At 46.2% G+C, this 21,708-nt stretch overlaps 2 protein-coding genes across 4 annotated transcripts in view; one reads left to right on the forward strand and one right to left on the reverse strand.

Annotated features, from left to right (window-relative positions):
• Positions 1-8,414, reverse strand: part of ADAMTS12 (ADAM metallopeptidase with thrombospondin type 1 motif 12) — a 151,301-nt gene extending 142,887 nt beyond the window's left edge. Inside the window, exon 1 of one of the 3 annotated variants that reach the window (XR_013924957.1) lies at positions 778-8,414. Coding sequence is in view for 2 of the 3 variants with exons in the window: in XM_080372585.1 (XP_080228711.1) it covers positions 778-1,537 (760 nt within the window). In the remaining variant the exon portion in view is untranslated. The remainder of the gene's footprint in view (positions 1-777) is intronic. The other 2 variants (XM_080372585.1, XM_080372584.1) reach the window with 2 other exon arrangements.
• A 140-nt stretch (positions 8,415-8,554) lies between these two features.
• RXFP3 (relaxin family peptide receptor 3) lies at positions 8,555-21,645 on the forward strand. Its single transcript, XM_080372594.1, has one exon. The coding sequence runs from the start codon at positions 8,814-8,816 to the stop codon at positions 10,149-10,151; it is 1,338 nt and encodes a 445-aa protein (XP_080228720.1). The 5' UTR covers positions 8,555-8,813; the 3' UTR covers positions 10,152-21,645.
• Positions 21,646-21,708: the final 63 nt, after the last annotated feature.

Genomic DNA, 21,708 nt, shown 5'->3' on the forward strand with positions numbered 1-21,708 from the left:
CACGTTTTCAGGTCTTCTACCACCAGGCAGAGTCTTCCAGCTAACCACAATTTCTCTCTCTTGGGATTGGCTTCTCTGGTTTTACTTAAACAAGCAACAGGATAAAATTCCCGAGTTACTCTCCCCCAGGGAGATGCGCAGCCGGTACCAGCCAGGGCAGTGAAGTTAATCCACCTGGGGCAGCGCCTCAAGAGACAACTCCTTGCAGATGAAGCCCTGCTTTCAGCTTACCATCCTCACTGAATTTTAGTAACTCACAGGGGGTTTCATACCCTGATAACACCCATCCTTCTGTGGCTTGTGCTGCTGCAGTACAGAAGTGATAATTTGTTTTAAACAAGCAAACAAAAACAATCAGGGCGGTAAACTTTTCCAGTGCAGCAATGCAATAGGATTCCGGTATTTAGAGATGTCTCTTAACGAGAAAGGCGAGTGAAACCCAAGATTTAGCAACACCTTCACCTACACAGCGGAACTGCATGACTTCCGAAGAGCAGCTGGAAGGCGCAGCCGGAGCCGTGCCCCCCCGCCCCCCCCGCCGAGCCGAGCCCCGCGGTCCGGAGCCGCGGGCAGCGCTGCCAGCTCGCACCCCGCCGGGGCGCGGGCACGGCGCCGACGCCGGAGCGGGGACAGCGGGGTCGGCACACGGCGCCTCGCCGCCTTCACCGGGCCGAGCAGCGCCGAGGAGCCGCGGCGCGGCCGGCCGTGAGCCCACCCGCGGCGGCCGCCCTCCCCTCACGCCGTGCCCCGGGGAGCTCCCCGCACCCCGCCACTGACCTTGCCTCCCGTCGGGGAAGAGGGGGCCGCCGGCCGGCGGGGCCCAGCCCAGGCTGGGCGCTTGGACGTGGAGGACGAGCAGCCAGAAGGAGACGTGTGCCGCCCGGCTCGGCGGGACACATGGCATGGTGCGGGCGGGGAGCGGCCGAGCGGGGCGCCGCGACCGCCGACGCCTAGCCGGGCTGCCGCATGGCCGGGCGGCGGGGCAGCGGCGGAGCGGCCTCCCGGACACAGGCGCCGCTCCCCAGAGGGGCTGCGCGGGGCCGTCCCGGTGTCTGGTTTCTGCCGGCGGAGGAGCGGAGCGCGGTGGGGAGGGAGCCGCCGCCGGGAGCCCCCGCCTCGGACCCGCCGGGGTTAACGCGCTGGAGCGAACCGGGCCGGGCCAGCGGGGAGGGGAGGAGAGGCCGCCAGCGGGGGCTTCCGCCCTCCACGGCGGCAAAGGTGGGGCGTGAGCCCCGGCGGCCCGCGGGGAGGGCCGTCCCGCTGAAGGCGGCCTCCCCTCCCCGGCCCCACGCCGCGTGTCTCCGCCGCGCGGCCGCGGCCGGGAGCCCGCCGGGGCCGGGAGCCCGCCCGGGCAGCGGTTCCCCCGCGGCGGGTCGCCACGGCGCTCGAAGCACGCAGGTGTCGGCCGCGCTGGCACACGGCGGGGGCCTCGCCCCGCCTGAGGCGCCCGGCGCCCCGCGGTCCCTCGGCGCCCGGCCGGTGCCCCGGGCACAGCCGGGGGGCAGCTGCCAGGTTCTCCACAGCCCGGGCGCCTCATCGTGTACGCGGGTGCCACGCACCCCCGCCGAGGCCGCTGCCGCCCCGAGGCCCAGGTACGGCCCGCGGGGGCCCGGGGCACTTGCTGCCGTGCCGGCCTGTCCCGGGGACCCGGGCCCAGTCACTCGTCCCCTTCGACAGCCCTCTGCTTGGAACTGGCTCTGCCGTGGGTGTCTCGGACAGTTTCACAGCGATCTCTGCGTGACCACATTCATTCCTCTGCTCAGACTTTCCCAAAGGCTGTCACAGCTCGGCCGCCCTAACTGTGAGAGCTGTGAACCTCAAATCCCTGAGAACCAAAATGCAAGAAAGAGTTAAAACTCCAAGGATTTCTAAATCAGATAGAAATGTGGCTTCTCCCAGGCTTTAGGCAGGATAACTCTGGAAACAGAGCATATTTATAAAGGAGTGATATTTGATTTATGAGTCATAATGTGCTCTCATCTAGCTAATGGAAGGACACAAGCCATGCAAAAGAGGATAATTTTCTGTAATATTTGATATCCAACATCACTTGCCAAGAGAAGATTTGTTTGTGCCTAGTTATTTATTTTAATTCATATGCATATATTCTGCATACAAATGAGGTTATCTCGACAAGTTTCCTGGTGTGCTTGCCATTAGGATTCTTTGAACAGTCTAGTCACACAGTGGGCACTGGACTGTTGTGTGGCATTGGCTATGGTAGCCTGCTTAACTCTTCACCGGTACATCCCTAAAATTAATTTAAAGCTGTGTGACCTGAAACTGATGTCATATCTGTAATACTTAACGTTTTAAAAATACTCGACAGCTGTTGCACAGAACAAGCTACACAATTTGCTGTGAATATTTTAAAATAATTAAATTGGAAAATAAGGCAGTGTCTACAGAGAATGGAATAAAAACAAAAAGGACTATAAAATGAGTAAAGCCAGCTAGGAGCGTTGGAAAGAAGGGGTGAAAGTTCAAGGGATGGGTGTATGTATACAAAGTACTGGTTTAACAAACTTCTTGAGGGCAATCGGAAAAACAGCCCTTCTGTGAGAGGCATTTAACTATTTGCTTGAATTTCCAGTCATCTTCTGGGGTACGTGTTCACTGTGTCTGATGTGAGGCAACTAGTTTTTCATACAGCATTCCATCTTGGTTTCTTCCTCAGCAGGAAAAGTTAATTCCCTTTGCCTATAATACTCTCCAAGCATGAGATGCTTTTCCGTCTGTCTTTCCCTGAGACTTTCTCATCCTGGACTAACTCTTTCAGCCTGTTACTTCTGCCTGTTTTCTTCCCTGTCATACCTTTTCCAGACAGCACCACCTGAGAGAAAGAAGAAAATCAGGAAATGATGGACAAGTAAAAGCTTTAGGAACTCAAGAGGGTTTGTGAGAATGTGAGTGTTTTGTTTTGATTATTTTTTTTTTAATGACAAAAAAATTGTAGATGCAAAAGTCATACAGAATGGAGAAAGAGAACTGTGGGAATCTAACCCAAAACATCTATAACTCCCTGGGCTTTGTGCCAGTGTGTACATACACAGAAGAAATGATTCACTGGGTGTAGTGTCAGAAAACACCCTGGGGGACAGTAGCATTCCTGCTTAAGGGATGCTGTGGCTGTAGCTGACACAGTCACATACGGATAAAATTGAAGCCATGGCACAAGTAGAAAGCACTTTTCCCACTGTGAGGACACACTGAGGCCAGCTATTTAAGTGAACAGAATTTATGGCACTGTGTCTTCCCAGCACAGATCTGATTTAGAAAAGCATATGTGGGCTATTAAAATAAGATACCTGTATACATTAAAATATTCAGTCATTCACAAAGAATTGTAAAAATCTAATGATAAGCAATTAATTAGTGGTTTTCTGTTCCAAAGAGGCATAACCTGAGGTTTCGTAGCCTTTTGTGAATGTAAGGGCATATTTTTTGATAACTCAACCTCAATTACAAAAAGAAAAAGAATACAACACCACACCAGCTGTGTTCTTTTGGCAACAAAGGTATTGCAGTAACTGCAGCTCAACACAGAAAAGCCTGTATATTTATTGAAAGGAGGTCAGAAAAAAACAGTCAAGCCTGGGCTGACAATCCACGCACAATCAATATCTCAATTCTTTTACATTTAAGTAGACTTCCAAGACAGCACTAAAAGTACTGAGTGTATAGGAATTTATGTGCTTGTGTAAATCTGTATAGAGACAGAAAACCAGAGGTTATGAGCAGTGAGGAACTGCAACACAAATTACGTGATTTGACACTGAGGAGTTGCTTCAAAATGAAGCCCAGCTGAAGGCAGTCAGGAAATCTTGCTTTACTTGGAATGAGATTCTGCTGCCCAAAGTTTAAAGATCTAAAAGGCACCTAATACAAGCTTGCTTGCCTGCTCCTCCAGTAAGCAGGGAAAGAGGATATAATGCATCCCTTTCTGTCACATGCAAGGGAAGACACTGTCCAGACCTGACTATCTATTAACTATACAGGCAGCTTCACAATTTGCTTGGACTAGAAATCTTGAGAAGATGAATCACATGCATGTGATGTTGTGGGTAGTGTTAAAGGTATTGAATATTACCAGAGAAATTAGTTGGAAGAGAATGACTCTGAATCCCAAAGACTGTGGAGTTTGCTGGGTAAATATTTGCATCCATTGATTTTTATTTTTTTTCTGTGATAGATTTAGATGGAAGTTTGTGAGTACAATTACTTTTTTTTTTTTTTTAACTTATTCCATCTTTCTCATTTAGAGATGCAGCCTCTTAACACAACTAACTATTGGTAATTGAATGAGAGACACTGTTGGATCTCTCAACACCCATTTCAATTACAGTCTTTAAAGATTTTGGAATTTCCTAAGTTAGTCATGCAAAAACACATTTGCTGACATTCCACTATGGTATGTCTGGGGGCAGATTCAAGTAAGTGAAGCAAACTCTAAAATAGCGATTCTATCACATGAAATTTTTTGGGATGCTGACTTTCAGATTCCTGATCGATGTTCAAACATGAATTGTTATTTGTAAGTGGTGAGCTAATTCATGGAAATTTTAATTCCATGCTTGGACTATGTGAATTTTAAAGCTCATTTGGTCTTACTATCATATTAACAGTTTTGAAGCATGTTTCTAGAACAGCAGGTCATTTTGAAACTAACTTTTTAGGAAAATTAGTGCCAGGAAAATATGCTCTCGGTGATCTACCTAGAAAGCAAATGAGGAAGGGATGTGAATAGGATTAATTTTTTTGAAATAAAATTTATATTTGAATTCAAATAATAACTTCCAGAGAATGTGTCTGTTGTTCATGAAGCATACCTATCATGGTGTGATCATTGTATTATGTAACTGAATATGTTGATTATGTTATCTGAGATTTTGTAATGAAAAACCTGATTGCATTTCCTTCTACAACCTTAAGAATTGCCATTAAAATCTTCCCATGGTGGATAAACACCAAGTCATACCAAACCCTCACGCTCAGGGTAGAGGAAGTAGAGCTGTAAAAGACAGTTCAAAATGTAACTGTTAACATTTATGGTCTGAGTTTAGTCAAAAGCATGAGACTAGCTCTGAGCTCAGAAAAAGCCAAGGGGAGACCATATGGGTTCCAGAAATTAGAACTGAGAAAATAAACAATTATGAAATGTCCCTTTTCTCCTATTTCCCTTTCCTTCTGCTCCAAAAGTATGTTTTATGGCAAAGAAAATGCCATAACAACAGTTATTTATAAAATAGAATTCTATGGCAAGAATGCAACATTTGAAAATAGTATAAAGCCCATTTCAGTAGCACACATTAATAACTTTTTAAATGAAATCTGTTCAAGAGCTATTACTACCTGTTGCTTCAGTATGTCAAATAGCAGAAGATAAAAAAATTATTTAGTTCCTCGAGGAATAGTCCCATGTTTCTGTATTTAAAATAGGAATACATTCAATATTTCAAAGATCTGCTTTAAGCTGCAAAAATTACTTTCATACTGAAAATAGAAGCCCATCTCCCTTGCCAAAACATTTCTGAACAGCATCAGTCACTGGTTCAGTCACTATTGTAACTGTAATCAATCTTTCGTTTGTGTATGAGGTCTGTAAAGGAAGTGAAAAATTATGAGGATCCTTTGGGGTAAATTGTAGGAAAATTATAATTTTCAGCAAGTCTTTATCTGACATATTTATCTGAAACATTTTTAATGGCTATTTGAGAAATGGCTGCAGGGACACTTACCTCTGCTACAATATAGTTGAAATCGATTGGCAGTTTCTGTTGGTGGTCTGAACTGGTGCAAGCCTTTTGAAGTTTACTGTACAGATTGGTGCTCTCTGAAGGCAAACTAGCAACCTTAGCCCCATTAATTACTTTAGCATAATACTATATAAACTCCAAAAAGCCTCTTACAAAATTCTACAGGATCTGTTTGAGTTTTCCAAAGTAAACAGATCAGCCATTATTTCCCTGTTATCACCAGAATACATCCTGAAAGCCTATGCCCCACAAGTTTATTACAGTTTTCAAAAAGATTGAGTCAGTAACACCAATTGCACTTTGATAAAGAGAAGGCTCCAGGCAGTCACTTATTAAGCGTGAGCCTTTGGCAGCATTGTTGGAATAAATAAGGAACAAATAGAAGACCGTATTTTCCAGAATAATAACCTTTATGTAATGTATCTAATGAATTCTGCAAAACTTTTTGAAAATAGCTGATGACTTTTATAACATTTTTCCAGCTATGGTAATGTTCTGATGGTGTGATGAATAAATTATTCCTGGAATATTTCTTTTATTATTCATGTAGGTGTAGAAAGTTCCCTTACCTGCCTCTAAAACATCTTCTCTGAGATGAAGAATGATGAAAGAAAAGGACAAACCACCCAAGGCTGAAAAGGAATTGGTCTGGTGGTCAGAATAAGGGCAAAAAAAAACAGGACAAGCATTTCATGCTTGTAGCCCTGAGTTCAAAATCCGCTACCAGTCTTCCCATGAGGTATTTCAGTTCACAGTCTGTTGCTTTCTCTGGGTGGCTAACAAAAAAAGTAATATATCTTCAGACATGATTTCCCTCCCCCTCCCCTCTCTGAATATTTATTACTGTACAGCTGCTGCAGCATATCAACAAGATGTGCCAAACAGGGAAACAGTTAAATGGTAGAAGAAATTATTTCGTGCAAGGCACAGCTTCTACAATTTTTCCAGTGAAATACTTAAAGATGGGTGTGAAGGTCACAATGTGATCAGTATGAGGCAGAATTCAATCTGGAAAAAATCCATTTTGCACTGTCAGTCCTGCTAATGATTTACCAAATGAACATATCCTCTCTGCATGCCCTAATTACAGGTGATTTTTTTCCCTTTGAGCTGGTAGTGGGAGGCCTAAATAGAGGGGGAAAACTGAACAAGAACTTACTTATTTCCAATATTTTAGTAATCTTCATTTTGAATGCTGAAGGCTGGGGGGGCACTTCACCTCTGGTACTGCTTGCAGAACCTCCCCAGTGGCGTGGCTCTGATTAGAACTCAGCATTTTCACCTTGCCTGTTTGTAGTGTTGTTGCACTACTGGTGTTGAAGGACCCTGGCTTTCTCTCCCGTCTGCACTGTTTTGCAGTCGGCTGTGCAACACTAATGGGGCTGATGGGGTTGGTAGGTTTCACTGCAGGAATTGTTTACTTTTGAATGAGAGAATTTGAGAAACTGTTGCCCTTAGTGCCCTCCTGTTGAAACTGCCACCTGAACGCAACCCTAGTCCATGATTAAGAGGTATGGAAGCCTAGAAAAAAAGATCTGTAATTTGGATAAAGTGGGGAAGAAATGTCAGGAATCTGTTTTTTAAGGCCTGCTGCAGTCAGCCTTTTGAAGGCCCGTTATTTCAATTTTTTTTTTGTTTTGCTCTGCCGCCAATTTATTTAGTATTTGGGTTTGGGGTTTTTTTTTAACTATTATTTATCTTATTTTATTTTAGGGTTTTTTTAGTATTGTATTTAGTAGCAAGCAATCTGGAGGCTAAGCCTTCCCAGAGCATAGCATTGCTAATGCCAGTAAGTTGTACCCTCATATGCAATACAAACAATGTATAAAACTTCCTAATTACTGTTACTCCCCTTTAGCACTGCCATGATCTGACACTTTACAGGGTCGCTGTAGATATAAACTAAAGCGGCAAGCAGCCTGCTGGCAGCAGTGTTTCTGTGTGTGTATGTGTGTGTGAGAGAGAGACACACACAATGTCTTTGCAGGAATCTCAATAAGATAAATCCGTTTAAAGACAGTGGAAAGCTAATTTACTTGTTAAACCTCTCCTTAACCTCCCCCAAATGGTCGATTCACAGTGTTTCATTTAGCTCTATTTAGAATCTGTTTAGTTTTCAAAATGCGCGCTGATTTTGATTTATTTAAAAGCAGAACGGGAGAAGGAAAGCCTCGGTTCCTATTTCCACCGGTAGTTTTGTGTTTTCTGCTACTAACCTGCCGGGAAAGAGTTTCGGGCGCGGCGCAAGGCCGGGCCGGTGCCGGGCGCCGCCGCTTCCCGGCGCGCTGGGGCCCCCTGCGGGCGGGCGGGCGGGCGGCTGCCGGGACCCCGCGGCCGCCCCTCCGTCCCCCGGGGAAGCGGCTTCGGTCCTGCCCGCTGCTCCCTTCGCCCAGGCGCTGCGTGCTACCGGCAGCCGGGCTTGACAGCCCCCTTGTCCGCGCCGTTCGTGTGGAAACCGAGGGCAGCCACACATCTTCCGACGGGAGAGGTGCTGCCGGGCCCTGTCCTGAACGCGGTCATTCTGGGGACCGAGGAGCACGTCCAGGGCTGGCGCCGAGGGTCCTCAGGCGGGGCAGCGCGGGGTGGTTCGGGCTCGGCCGGCAGCTGAGCACGGGTGCGATGCCCTCGGCGCGGAGGCAGCGGCGGCGGGGGAGGATTTTCTTTAGGAGCCGACCCGCTGGGCGGGCTGCGTGGGAGGCAGCATCTCCCCGGCTCGGGCACCGGCCAACCGCAGCCCACGGAAACGCTGCCGGGGGGGCCCGCACGCACAGCGCCCAGCCGCCCGGGGAGGAGGGGGGCGGGGGGCACGGGGGGCGGGGGGCCCGGGGGGGCGGGGTCGCGGCCGGCCGCGCTCAGCACCCGGGAGAGCTCCGCCGCTGCACCGCGCATGCCCCGGCCCCCGGCGCGGATATAACCGCGGTGCCGGCGCCGGACGAGCGGGCTCGTCGAGCCGGAGAGACGCCGTTCGCGTCCCGCTGCCGCTCCGGTAGCCCGCCCGCCGCCGGCTCGGGGTCTGCAGAAATCCCCCCGCGGACCCGTCGCCCTCCCTAGCATGGGATGGGCGAGCCCTGCGAGCGCGGTGCCTGCTCGCCGGCCGCCGGCATGAAGGAAGGAGCGGACTGGGAGTCCTGGGGCGCGCCGCTGGCTTTCCTGGAGGGCGCCCAGATGGGCAACAGAAGCAACACGTCCTTCTTGCAGTTCTTCAAGAATATCAACCTGGAGCGAGCCGATGGGATGCAGGGGGACAGTTCTGATGTGTTGCGGATCGTCATCTCGCTGGTGTACTCCGTGGTGTGTGCCCTGGGGCTGGTGGGCAACCTGCTGGTGCTCTACCTGATGAAAAGCAAACAAGGCTGGAGAAAGTCCTCCATCAACCTCTTTGTGACCAGCCTGGCAGTGACCGACTTCCAGTTTGTGCTGACCTTGCCCTTCTGGGCAGTGGAGAATGCGCTAGACTTCAACTGGCTCTTCGGCAAGGCAATGTGTAAGATCGTCTCGTATGTGACAGCCATGAATATGTATGCTAGTGTTTTCTTCCTCACTGCCATGAGTGTGGCTCGATATCGCTCTGTGGCTTCAGCCCTGAAGAATCAGCGGCGAGGTGACCCGCTGGGTGGGTGCTGCTCTGCAAAGTGGTTTTGTGCACTCATCTGGCTGTCAGCTATCCTGGCTTCCCTGCCCCATGCTATTTTTTCCACCACTGCCACTGTCTTTGATGATGTGCTCTGCCTTGTCAAGTTCCCTGAGGGCCGAGGCAACAATGCCCAGTTCTGGCTGGGTCTGTACCACATCCAGAAGGTGCTGCTGGGCTTTGTGGTGCCACTGGCCATCATCAGCCTCTGCTACTTGCTCCTGGTGCGCTTCATCAGTGACAAGCATGTTGGCAGCACCTGCAGTGGCCCCAGCACCAAGCGCCGCTCCAAAGTGACTAAGTCAGTGTTCATTGTGGTGCTGTCTTTCTTCTTGTGCTGGCTGCCTAACCAAGCGCTCACAGTGTGGGGCATCCTCATCAAACTCAACGTAGTGCACTTCAGTACTGAGTACTTCCTCTCCCAAGTGTACCTCTTCCCCATCAGCGTGTGCCTCGCGCACTCCAACAGCTGCCTCAATCCCATCCTCTACTGCCTCATGCGCAGGGAGTTTCGCAAGGCACTGAAGAGCCTCCTCTGGCGGATGACCTCACCTTCCCTCACCACCATGCGCCCCTTCACTGACACCACCAAGCCCGAGCAGGAGGAGCAGGCCCTGCATGAGCTGGTGCCTGTACGCCCCATCACTGCTTCTTCCCCTGCTGCATCTGTCCAGCCAGAGGTGGCCTACTACCCCCCTGGGGTGGTGGTGTACAGCAGCCACTACGATCTGCTGCCTGCTGGCTCCATGGAGCAGCGCTGCTGAGATAGGCAGGGAGCTCAGGGGTGGGGGGTACGGGGGGTAGGACTTTGGGGTCTGTGCAAGATGTGGCCCTGGAATATTGAATGTCTGGTATGGTCAAGGGGAGGAGGGATGGGTAAAGCAGGGCTTCTCTTTAAGAGATGCTCTTTTGGAGTTGTGTCTGCTCTTGGAAGCTGTTTGATGAAAGTTGTTGAAAATGTCCCCCAAACTGGAGAACAGGAGTAGGAGGAGGCAGTGGTGGATTTGGGATAGCTCTAGGAGATTATTTTTAGTGCTTGTGCCTGTTCTGGGGAACAGGAACTGGGGAAGGTGATGGGATTCCAGCTGGGGAGGATGCAGTCCATGTTAGGCACTATAGGGAGGAGAGGGGCTGGGCTGGGTGGGGTGGAGTGAGGCTGGGAGGCTTCAGCTGTGTCCCCCCAGTGTGGAGGTGCAAGCAGCAGGGGTTCAGCAGCCCTCCCACCCTGTGTGTGTGTTTGTGGCAGGGGGAGGGAGCTAGGCTGCTTTCTCGCTGCTGCACGGCATTGTAAATGATGCCATCCTGGCTGTGGTTGCTGCTCCCTGGACTCCAGAGAGGGCACAGGGATCAGGCAGCCTACATCATGCCTGCCCCAATGGAAACATGCAGGGGACACCCAGGACAAGCCAAGGCTCCTTCTTGTTCAGGCTTGGCCCCTTTCCCCTCTCTTAGGGACCTAGGAAAGAGAGGGGACAAGGAGCACCATGCTCCCCTATGGATCTGTGCAGCATCTGCTTTTCCAGCTACCACCCCCTCATCCCCACACACCCCCCACTCCCACCCCATCCCCTCCCCTGCTGCTGGGGTATAGAGCAACCCAGACAGCCAAGCAGAAACCCAAGGACAGGACTTGCAGCTTCATGAAGAGGTGTTGCTTTGTCTGGTTTTGGAGGGAAGGGTGTGAGCCCCGTGACATTGTGTTCCCTAATGCCTCTCCAGGCTGCAGCAGGGGGTGGGGAGTGGGGGGAGAATCCCACAGCCCCAGATGCATGTGTGACAAGGCAGGCATCTCTCCCAAGGCACTGAGGCTGCAGGCTTTGCTCTTGGTGTGCTTCAAACTATCGTATTTCCGTTCAGGAAATCAACACAACCATAAATAAAGGAAGGGAAAAAGAAACAAATCATAGCCACTTCGTGTTACTTGCTCTGGGATGCTTCTGGGTTCAGCTAAAACCAAGCACAAAGGTTTTTGTTCTGTTAAGGGTCTGCACTGATACTTGCCAGTATTTCAATTAACTCCAATTTAATTCCTCTGGTGTGAGCAGCCCTAGAGCCTGCAGTTCAGTGCTCTCGCACCCTGGAGAAAGGCAGAGACAATCCCTGCCCCAGCCTGTGTTCCAGAGAAACACCTAAGAAATAATTTGAGGTTGATCTGACATGAACTTCTAAGTGCATGAAAAAAAGTAAAAATTTAAGCTGTGGGTATTTTTATGGTAAGGTTATCTATATACTTTTAAAAATATATATTATTTTTATTATGAGGAAAAAATATTTTAAAATGGAAAGGTAAAAATATTTCTTTTAAAAGGTGGAAAACCACAACAGTTCTGGTTTTGCTGTAAAAACACAAGTTCATTAATCCCCGATACTGCATTTGAGATGAATATATAAATACAATAATCAAAACCCCTCTCCATTTCCAGCCCCTTCCCCTGCAGTATAACTCCAACATCTGCCTGACTCTGCTAAAAAAGCATTTATGCAGAGTGTTGTTTGTCACCTCTGTATACTGATGTGGACCAAACTTGGTGGTTTTGTCCAGAGAATATTGCAGTACCATTAGTGGCAATTATGCTTTGCAGACTCTGTTAGATTTAATGTACATGTCTGTAACTCCTGTTGTAAAGTTTGGGTTTGGTCTGGAAGCAGCTGGTTCTGCTATTTGCAAGGAGAAGCTGTTCTGCTTTTTTCAAGGCAGAGGAGACTTCTACTACAGCCTTGGGTGCTTGTTGACTGGGAAGATACTGACTTGCAAGATGCCTGGAGAAGAACAGCAGGAGTGAGCTGGCAGCTGATAGACATACTTACGCAGATGCAAAGACTGAAGAAATCGGATATACCCACAGAGGAACTTGAGCATCTAAGTACTATACAACTGCCTCTCTAACTTCCTAAATACTGACTTGGCTGCCAGTTGAAGTCTGTAGGTACTTGAATTTTTCTTCTAGTAAAAATTTTTGTACCTAGAAGTCTGTTCCTGAGCACGCCTACGTCTGCTTAAGTCTGTAACATTTATCTCAGCACTTCATGGGGATCTCTCTACTGGGTCTGGCTGCAGTGTGTATCCTAAGCAAGGGAGGCAGCTCTGCATCCCAACACAGAACAACCTGTGCCAGACCACACTAAAGTAGAGGCTGTAAAATTAACTCCTTCGATCCATCTCTTTGCATTTATCTCTAGATATGCTTCTCCTGTCCCACTTTCACTGCATGTGTAGATGATGGTCCTTCCTCTTCCCTTCTGAAACAGTAAATAAGTGGACAGAGCTTTTGCCCACAGCCTAGGAGACTCAGCTTCCCCCCTTCCACATCCCTGGGGAATGACTGAATCTCTGGGCTACCCTGTGAATGTGCTCCAATCCTCTGGCTTGAAACAGTTCTCTTTTGCATGAGTTGCTCACCATTGCAAGATCACAAAGGAAAAGTAAGCGCTTGAACACTACTTTGCAGCATAGTGGTTGGGATGTGAGCCCCCAGGAAGTGTCAAGATTTTTTTTCCTTATAAATTCAGAAGAGAAATTTGATCCAGGTCTGGATTCTAGGTCTCACCTTTTCAAGAGCAATGATTAACTTGCTCCCAGGTCCTGGTTCAATTAAAGTTTCAGTATGCTGTGCAAAGAGCCTGAGAGCTTACTAGACCTGTAAAATCTAGCAGCCTAGTGTTAATCAAAACATTTGCAAGAAATTAGAGTCTCGCTTGTTTTAGGGGAAAACCCCAATGCCTGTGCTGGCGGATGAAAAAACCTACACTGATGCATGAGAAAAGGATGCCATGAACACTTAACTCCAGAGTTCAGAAGGATCTAACCTTGTCTCTATAGGCCGGGAGAAAGTACCTTAATTAAGAACAGGGCATGAATCTTTAAGTCAGATTCTCTTCTTAATGTTTGTTTTTGAACAGCATGGTTTCTTGCATGGCTTGCTGGAATTTTAATCCCCATCCTGATGCTTAAGTGTTCTTATGAATTACAAAAAAAAGCTATCCAGGTGTCTGAAGTGTAACTATGAATTTCAGTAGATAGCAAACTGCATAAAAGACATCCTCTGAAGTGCTCAGCTTGACAAAACCCATCTGCTTTTGTGGATGTCCATGCAGACATAATTTTATGCCAGCAAAACAACACAGTAAAATAGATTATGTTCAGAACAATGCATAGTTATCTCAGGATGCTAGCAAGTTACCGTGCTCAGAGGAAGCTCCAGGTATCTGATTGCTAAAGAAATAGAAACCTTATATTTGGCAAATCAGCCAAATAGGAAAGTACCTTGGGTGTGTAGAGACTGGACTATGGACTTAGAGGGCAGCTCTTTTAAGCCACTCATCTGGCTGCGCCGGGGGAAGGCACGGGAGCAGCGCAATGCTGCGGGTGGCTTCTGCTGTTGCTGCTGCAAGACAGGGCACTATAAGTTCATCAGAACCCCCCTCTGAAGAAAACAAAATCCCAGATGCTAAGAAAGCAGTTAAGAAGAAGCAGAGAGAAGAGAGAGAGAGTGAGAGCGTGCCCTGGGTGAGGAGAGACGAGGAGAAAGCAGCAGAGGCACTGGCATGAAGAGTATGCTGGTATGTGACGGTAAAAGACCTTGTTGCAGCCAGCTAGTTTGGAGAGTGCTGCGACACTCATCCACCACGTGTAGGTCATGAATCCACTGTTCAAAAGAGGCAGAACCCATCCACAACTGGCCAGATGTTGGTTTATGCCAGACTGGCAGTTTGGGCTGTGCACGGTGTGCGTTCAGCACGGCCAAAGAGCACTGCCAGCTGTACGTGTGCAGAGAGACGGTTTGGTTCATGTGTGCTGTGAATCTGAACTATCAGTGCACAAAATCCAGGCTCTGTGTTGCATGGGCAGGGGCATCATCAGCCTGGGCATTGCAAGGAAGGGGCAGTTGCTCTGAGTGTACACAGCATCAGGTGTATGGCCTGAGCAGAGGGTCATTCCAGCTCTGGCTTTGAGACTACGCATTAACAGCAAATCCTACTGGGTATCCAGGGTTTTCCTAAGCCATCAGTACAACGTGCTTCAAATCCACTCCTGTTTCTTTTAACTATTCATGCATTCGGTTGTAACAGTCACCTTCTCATGGACTAAAATAAACACAGATGAAGGAATCAAAATAGTATTTAGAGAGTTCTTCAAGAGATTTTTGTGATGGGTCTCCTCTTTTCACAGGTTCCTGGTGGGGTGGTGGTAAAGAGGTGCACACAGTTAGTCACACAGTTATAGGGATCCAAAGGTGCAGGCTGACATCTAGTGACAAACTGAAAGAACCTTTAAAGCCCAGATATTCTCATTAGGCACTGGCTTTGATTGCCTAAGAACTTTTAAATATTTCAGCCTCGCCAAATAACTAATCAAGTTCTTAATGTGAAAACAACCTCCAATTGCATTTTCAGGTTTCCCTTTGAAATGCCTCTTCAGTAGAAATATTGCTTTAGAAGTAAAAAAAACGAGCCAGCCCCCTTCATTCCTGTTTGTGGCTGTCTGCTTTATAACTTGATTATTCAATTGAGTGCCTGTGCAGAAGGTCTGATCTAATTAGTATCCCTGAGCTAGAGCAGGCATAGGTATGGCTGCAGTACACCTCGAGGATTTTAGATTGAGAGCGTGGATCTTCAGTTTCTAGTGAGGGTTATTTCTCTCCTGCTTCAAAAGAGAATTCTGATGAATCCATTCAGAGGAAGGTACTGAAAATCCTTTTTATAATCATTAAGAAGTTATAAGAATCTCCTCTGGGTGTATTCTCAAAATCAGTCAGTGCAGCAGCAGTTGAGACAAAGTCTGCAAGGAAAGGCTGGGCAGCCAGGTAACTCGTTACTTTGATGAAGTGTGGCTGTTAACATGCCTTAGATGTGTTCCCTAGTTGCAGGGAGTTTTTTTTCCTTAGAACTGCCTCTTTCAAATCCATATGAATTTGCACATGTTCAGGTTTCTCAGTCTATGTTTGTGCATAGCCTCAGAGACCTTCCCAAAACCTTAACTGTATATATAAAATCACAGGATGGCTGAGCAAACTGGGTCAAAAAAACACCTGGAGACAGAAACTATTTATTTAGTTGTGTAAGTTTTTTTAAACCTTGACCTACCTGCTTGGGAAGGACTGCAGACTATTTGGTGTGGGAAATAACAAAATACAAGTATCTATTTCACTCAGACGCCAACTCTTTCCCTCACTCACACATTCCTTGGGTCAATGAGATACTATTTCTCCAGTGACCTGTGTTTTTCCTTGCACAGACTAACTGAATGAGTACGCTCATTGCACAGTTATCAAATTAACTATTCAACACTGGCTTCTAGCATCATTGTTCAATGAACCTTTCCACTTTGTTTCAGAAGCCACATCTAACCTCATGCTGAATAAACTTGAATCTTGTGGAAAAATTACTTGTCTTTGTTATTTTTCAAATAGTCTCTGATCAACTTAGACAAGAAATCTGAAAATCAAACATCTTCCATTTTCTTTTCAGGCCAAATACTAAAACTAAGATAATGAAGTTGTTACTAATTCATAGCTACCAACAATTAGCCTGGAGTTAAAATGATGGGGAAATCACACCTGACCAAGCTGGTAGCCTTCTATCGTTAGACATCTTGGTGGATGACGGGAGACCAGTGGATGTTGTTTATTTTGACTTAAATAAGGCTGTTGACGCTCTCTTCCGTGACATCCCCATAGTCAAGCTGATAAAGTACGGACTAGGTAAGTGGAAAGTGAGCTGTCTTGGAACTGATGGAACTACCAGGCTTAAAGGGTTGTGATTAACAACACAAAGTCCAGCTGGAGGGCAGTGACTGGTGGTGTGCCCCAGACATCAACACGGAGGCCAGTCCTGTTCGGCATCATCATTAATCAGCTGAGTGGTGGGACAGAGTGCACCCCAGCGTGTTTGCAAATAACAGAAAAGCGTGTGGAGTGGCTGATACACCGGAGGGTTGCGCCACCATTCAGAGGGTCCTCAACAGGCTAGAGAGATGGGCTGACAGGAGCTGCAGGCAGTTCAACAAAGGGAAACGCAGTGTCCCGCACCTGGGGGCAGATAACCCCCAGCACCAGTACAGACTGGGCACCGACTGACTGGACAGCAGCTTTGCAGGGAAAGACCTGGGGATCCTGGCGGACAAGGTGAATGTGAGCCAGTAGTGTGCCCTTGTAGCAAAGGCCAACAGCATCCTGGGCTCTGTTCAGTAGAGCATTGCTAGCAGATCAAGGGAGGTGATCCCCTCTGCTTAGCCTGGTGAAGCCGAATTCGGGATGCTGTGTCCAGTTCTGGGCTCCCCCAGTACGGCAGAGAGATGAACTAGAGAGGAGGCTCTGGTATGATGGAGGGCTTGAAACATTTGCTATGCAAGGAGAGGCTGACAGAGCTGGGGTTGTTCAGTCTGGAGCTGACAAGGCTCAGGGGGATCTTATCAATGTGTGTAAACACCTGTTGGGGATGGCAGTTAAAGAGGGTGGAATCAGAGTCTACTCATTGCTGTCCAGGGAATGGACAAGAGGCAATAAGCACAAACTAAAATTCAATACATTTCATTTAAGTGTAAGAAACCCCCCTCTTTTTATAGTAACTGTGGTCAAGCACTGGAAGAGGTTGCCCAGAGAAGTTGTGGAGTCTCCATCTTTGCAGATGCTCAGAATCTAACTGGACGCAGCCTGACCAGCCTGCTTTAGTGACTCTGTGCTGAGCAGGGTGTTTGGACTAGGTCATCTCCAGAGGCAGCCCTAACTATTCTGTGCCTCTGTGTGATTCTGTTATAGCAAATAAATTGCTATGAATATGTCTTTGTTCCAATACAGTAGAATTAGCATGTCTGTCTTGCTTGACATTTATTCTGAAAAACCTCTAAGGACTTTATGCCCTCAAATAATCTCCTAATGTGTTTTTCAGATAATTTATTTTATGTTTATGGTCATAAACAGATTTCAAAAATGTTTTTACTGCTTTTTATTTCTGCTGAAACAGCTCACGGGACTCAGTGGAAATATACTCTTCCTCTTGTCCATCAAAAGGCATTTCCTGATGAACTGCAGTCTCTTTTCAATAAGCAAATCCAGTGATGCATATAGAGGTAGAGAGCTACCCATAAGCTCCTGAACTGAAGGTAACAGGGAACATACAGCACTGTATTATATAACTGCTCAACCTGTAAAACTGATCATAAATAGTGAAAAGAAGAATCTAGTCTGAGTTTCAGATTTGGGATTACACTTTCAGAGACACAGACTGAAATCTTGTATTTTGAGCACACTTGATATAAAGCCATTCCAAGTACAATATTCAAACCCAAAAATTTCTGTTCAGAAAAGAACGCCACCCTTTGATAAGGCACCATCTTCCTTTCACAGATAACCATAGTTCTAACAGCTCTTTTATGGCCATATTTTACAATGCAACAATATTTGGGATATGTTCTTAAAAGTTTATTTATTGGGATTGGATGTCATGCTGGAATTTCAGCACTTACTGAAGAAACAAGTACTTTAGCCCTCAAAATCCCTGGAATCTGGTAACTTGCCAATTGTATTGCAAGATGGCATTTATTTTATTAAAAAAAAATCAGATCTGAATGTTGAAAAACAAAAGAAATCAAAATAAATCATTTGGGATACATTGGCACTTATACAGTGATGTGCTAGCCATGCAACTCCAGGCTAGCGTTCCTTTAACAAAAGGCACCTCTGCCAGAACCTTTTTATTTTCCCTCATGTCACTCCTTAGACCTCACAGTTCTGTTATTTTTCCCTCTCCTCAGCACCTAATGAGCAGAGGGGCCCTGAAAACAGGTGTCAAAGACTCTGATGCTGCCTATCGTCCTCTATACGTGCTGCAACCACTGTCCCTGTCTCCCGATGTACCTTACCTGTTGGGAACCATTGCAACAAAAATTCTTCTGCCAAACAGATGGGAGATGGCTGCACTGCAGGTTTGGTTCTTGGCATTAGCACTGAAGGTTTCCAAGGCCAGACAGATTCTGCCATGGGTTTGATGCTAACCATACCCTCAGTGGGCTCCTACCACCACGTGCCCATGTGGCTGTGTCTTCAATGGCATTACGCAGCTGGGTTAAAGCTAGTAACCAGCAAATTTCCTTTGTTGTCTACGCACGAAAGGAGAACTGAATTGCAGCAGTGCATTACTGTAAAGGAACTTCAGAGTAAATGAAACAGAGAGGGACAGGACTGAGGTTAGAAAGCATTGCAAGGAAAGGCAGCTCCCACGTTCTGAAGAAGTGCTGTAATGTCATTAAACACTGGGGGGAAACCTAGCACCCCGGCTGCGGGGAGGAAAGCGCTTCATCCTAGAACGACAGCAGCCCCGTTCCCGCTCCTCCTTGGAGCAGACATAGCCTTAGGTAATTACCCTTTCAAAAAGCAGTCCGGTTTTTAGAAAAGGTCACAGATCGCTCTCCTTGAAAATGACAGGCAGGATTCACTTATCTCAGTCTATTGCGCAATCCAGAGCAGAAAGCACTGAATTTTGTTTTCCCAACGCTGCAAGTACTTACATGGAGCAACACAAAGGCAGTACTCTCCGGTTTGATGTCTCTTCATGATGTGAAGTCATTGTCTTTAATACACAAGTAAAATATTAACTCATAGGGAGGTAAAAAGTTCATTTCCAAAAGGAACTTTAGGAAATACAACTGCTTAACACACCTAGCATATCTAAAGGCGTAACGTATGAAAATGAACACATCGTAGAAGGCAACAGAATTACAAATTGCTTTTCACAGTTTAGTCTTGGACAAGTGGCCCTGAACATTTGCTGCTTAAATAAACAAAGGAGCAGCTAGGGAATGAGAAATGAATGCTGGAAACTTGGAGGGAAAAGTGTGTTGGTTTACATTTTTTATAACTTTAACCTGCCAAAAAGTATTTGAAACCATTTTACAGCAGATACTTCTACCCTTTTCCTCCATGAAGCAATCCCTCTACAGTTCAGAAGTATCAAATGTCATCATTGCCACATCTCCTGCTTACACCATTCTCTCTGTTTTGACAGGCTGCAGGGACCAATGGGCACCAGTGCTAACGCTGTGACTTCTGCCAAGGCAAAGACATTTATGATTCATCCTGGCTTGTGTAGGTTATCTGGAAACAAAGCGTCTCCCACAAACCAGCTGAGTTGCTTGTTTTCAGGGAAGTCAAAGAAACTTCATGAGATCACTGTCAAAAACAAAATGAGCATTGGGGAAAAAAACCCAAACAACAGTTGTGACATTACTAATACTGCAAGTCCTTTAAACAAGAGAACCAAAACTTCCTTGAAGGCTGCTTGCATGACATGCCTGCTTGTTAAATGGGAATAAGTGGCAGGCGTTTGTCGGAGAAAGAAAAACGAAAGTGTCATGAAGATGGCAGACCTGTTTCCTGCCTCATTTCATTCAACCATGACTAGTTCTGTTAAAGTGGGATGGCCAAGGAGCTGGTTATCTCAGGAAATCTCATTTTCATCTAAACATATCATTTGCATAAACTTGATCTAGAGAAGATCTTTTATTTAATTTTATGTATGTGGAAATAAAACCAGATGAGAAAGATCAGACCCAAGGTACTTATAACTTTGAAACCCACATCATTGCAATAAAAGCTGATATTAAGCATAGTAACTGATCACATTGATAATCTCAAGACCTGAACTAATGTAAAAAGACAGAAAAGGGGGAACTTCTTAAATTAGTAGCACCAGCGGACAGTTCTTCAATGCCTTTAACATTTTAGATATTTTAGCATTTCTATTGCTGAAGGAAATACTTATTTCATCCCTTCTCATGAATTAGTAGCATTTTAGATTGTTTTCAGTAACAGCTGAAATAACATTTTTTACTTCAGAATGAGCACCATCATAATTTCTCTGTTTTAAACACTGGTTTTCATATTGTACATAGTTTTTTGCCTGTTTGCTATTTTTGATGAAGACCCAACAAGAAAGATATTATTGTGAAGTCTTAGAAACAACTATAGCATGTTTTTATGGAGACATTTCCAAAGAAAAAACAACTCTATTCTGCTCTGTGTTCTGTAGCATGCAGTAATTTTAAAGGGAAAGATAATGAGAAAGATGATAATGTGAGCTCCTGAAGCAGTTTTCTTTGAATGAATTTTAAAATAAAAGTATTGAAATACATAATGGTCACATTTCTCTCTGCAGGTTCACAATTCTTGTTATGTTGCTACAGATCTACAGTCACTCTGGGGCTTGAATCAATGCCAGTGTTTTCTTTGTGTAACAGAGCAGAGAGAGCACCGACCATTCAATTTTTAATGTTCTGATGGTGTTAAACCTCGAAGAAAATATTGACAAAGACAAAGGTAAACATTTCAAAGTTCCTTTCCCAGCCTCACACTGGAATTGGAGCTTGATGACCTCTGCTCTGGGAGTGTGGGTTTACACAGTGCTGCAAGTCCTGCAGTCCTATAAAATCAGATCACCTCCTTCCCCTGCTTTCGTGGCTCCACAGAAGCACCTCGCTCTTCCCTTAAAAATTCCTCCTCCCATGAGATACTGAGTTAGTAGAAGTCAGTGAGTTAACGATGGCATAAAGTGAATAGAGAAGACAATCATTCTTCATTTTCTGGTCTTCTCCTGTTTGTCCCGGTTGAGACCCTTGTGCTCCAGCCATCTCAGCACCTGCAGTGTGTTTGAAACACTGCCCAGGGGCTCAGTATTCCAAGCTTTTCTCTTCCCTGGGTGTGACACGAGAGGGATTCTTGAAGAGCCACAAAATGAAAGAAACCATACAACATGGCTTCTTCACAAGGCAGGATGAAAGAGCTGTGAAAAAGGTTTGCTGTGCAAAGGCCATTTTGGGTCTACAGTGGAGACACAATCATAAAGAAAAAGGTGGCTGAGGCTTCCATAGGCTTGTTACAATTAATTAGTGTTTATCTAAGGGAAAATTGTTTTTCCTGAGAATAAATGACTCACTCATGAAAACATAAGAAAAGGATGAAGTTGGTGCATCTCTGCAGAGGCACTTTACGCTCAAATTGAACCATTTCTTTGTGGTGTTGTCAGTTCATACCTTGCAGAGCTTCTAAGAGCTGATCACCTCAACAGTGCATTTGAACAGTGTTGATTATACATGTGCAACATTTTAAAACAAACAAACACCATACCCGGTGACAGTCTCTCTGTGTCACTGTTGATTAAAAAAATTGCATTAGCAGATGGCTTCATGTGGCTTAGCACATAACATAGCAAAAGGATATCATAGTTTTCAGGACAGAGGAAGTACAGGACAAATACAGTGTACCACTTTCACAAACACAGGATTTTCAAAACTTTGGAAATATCATAAAAATAAGAATGAAGCCTTAT

Source organism: Falco punctatus (assembly GCF_963210335.1).
Source record: "Falco punctatus genome assembly, chromosome: Z".
NCBI classification, from domain to species: Eukaryota; Metazoa; Chordata; class Aves; order Falconiformes; family Falconidae; genus Falco; species Falco punctatus.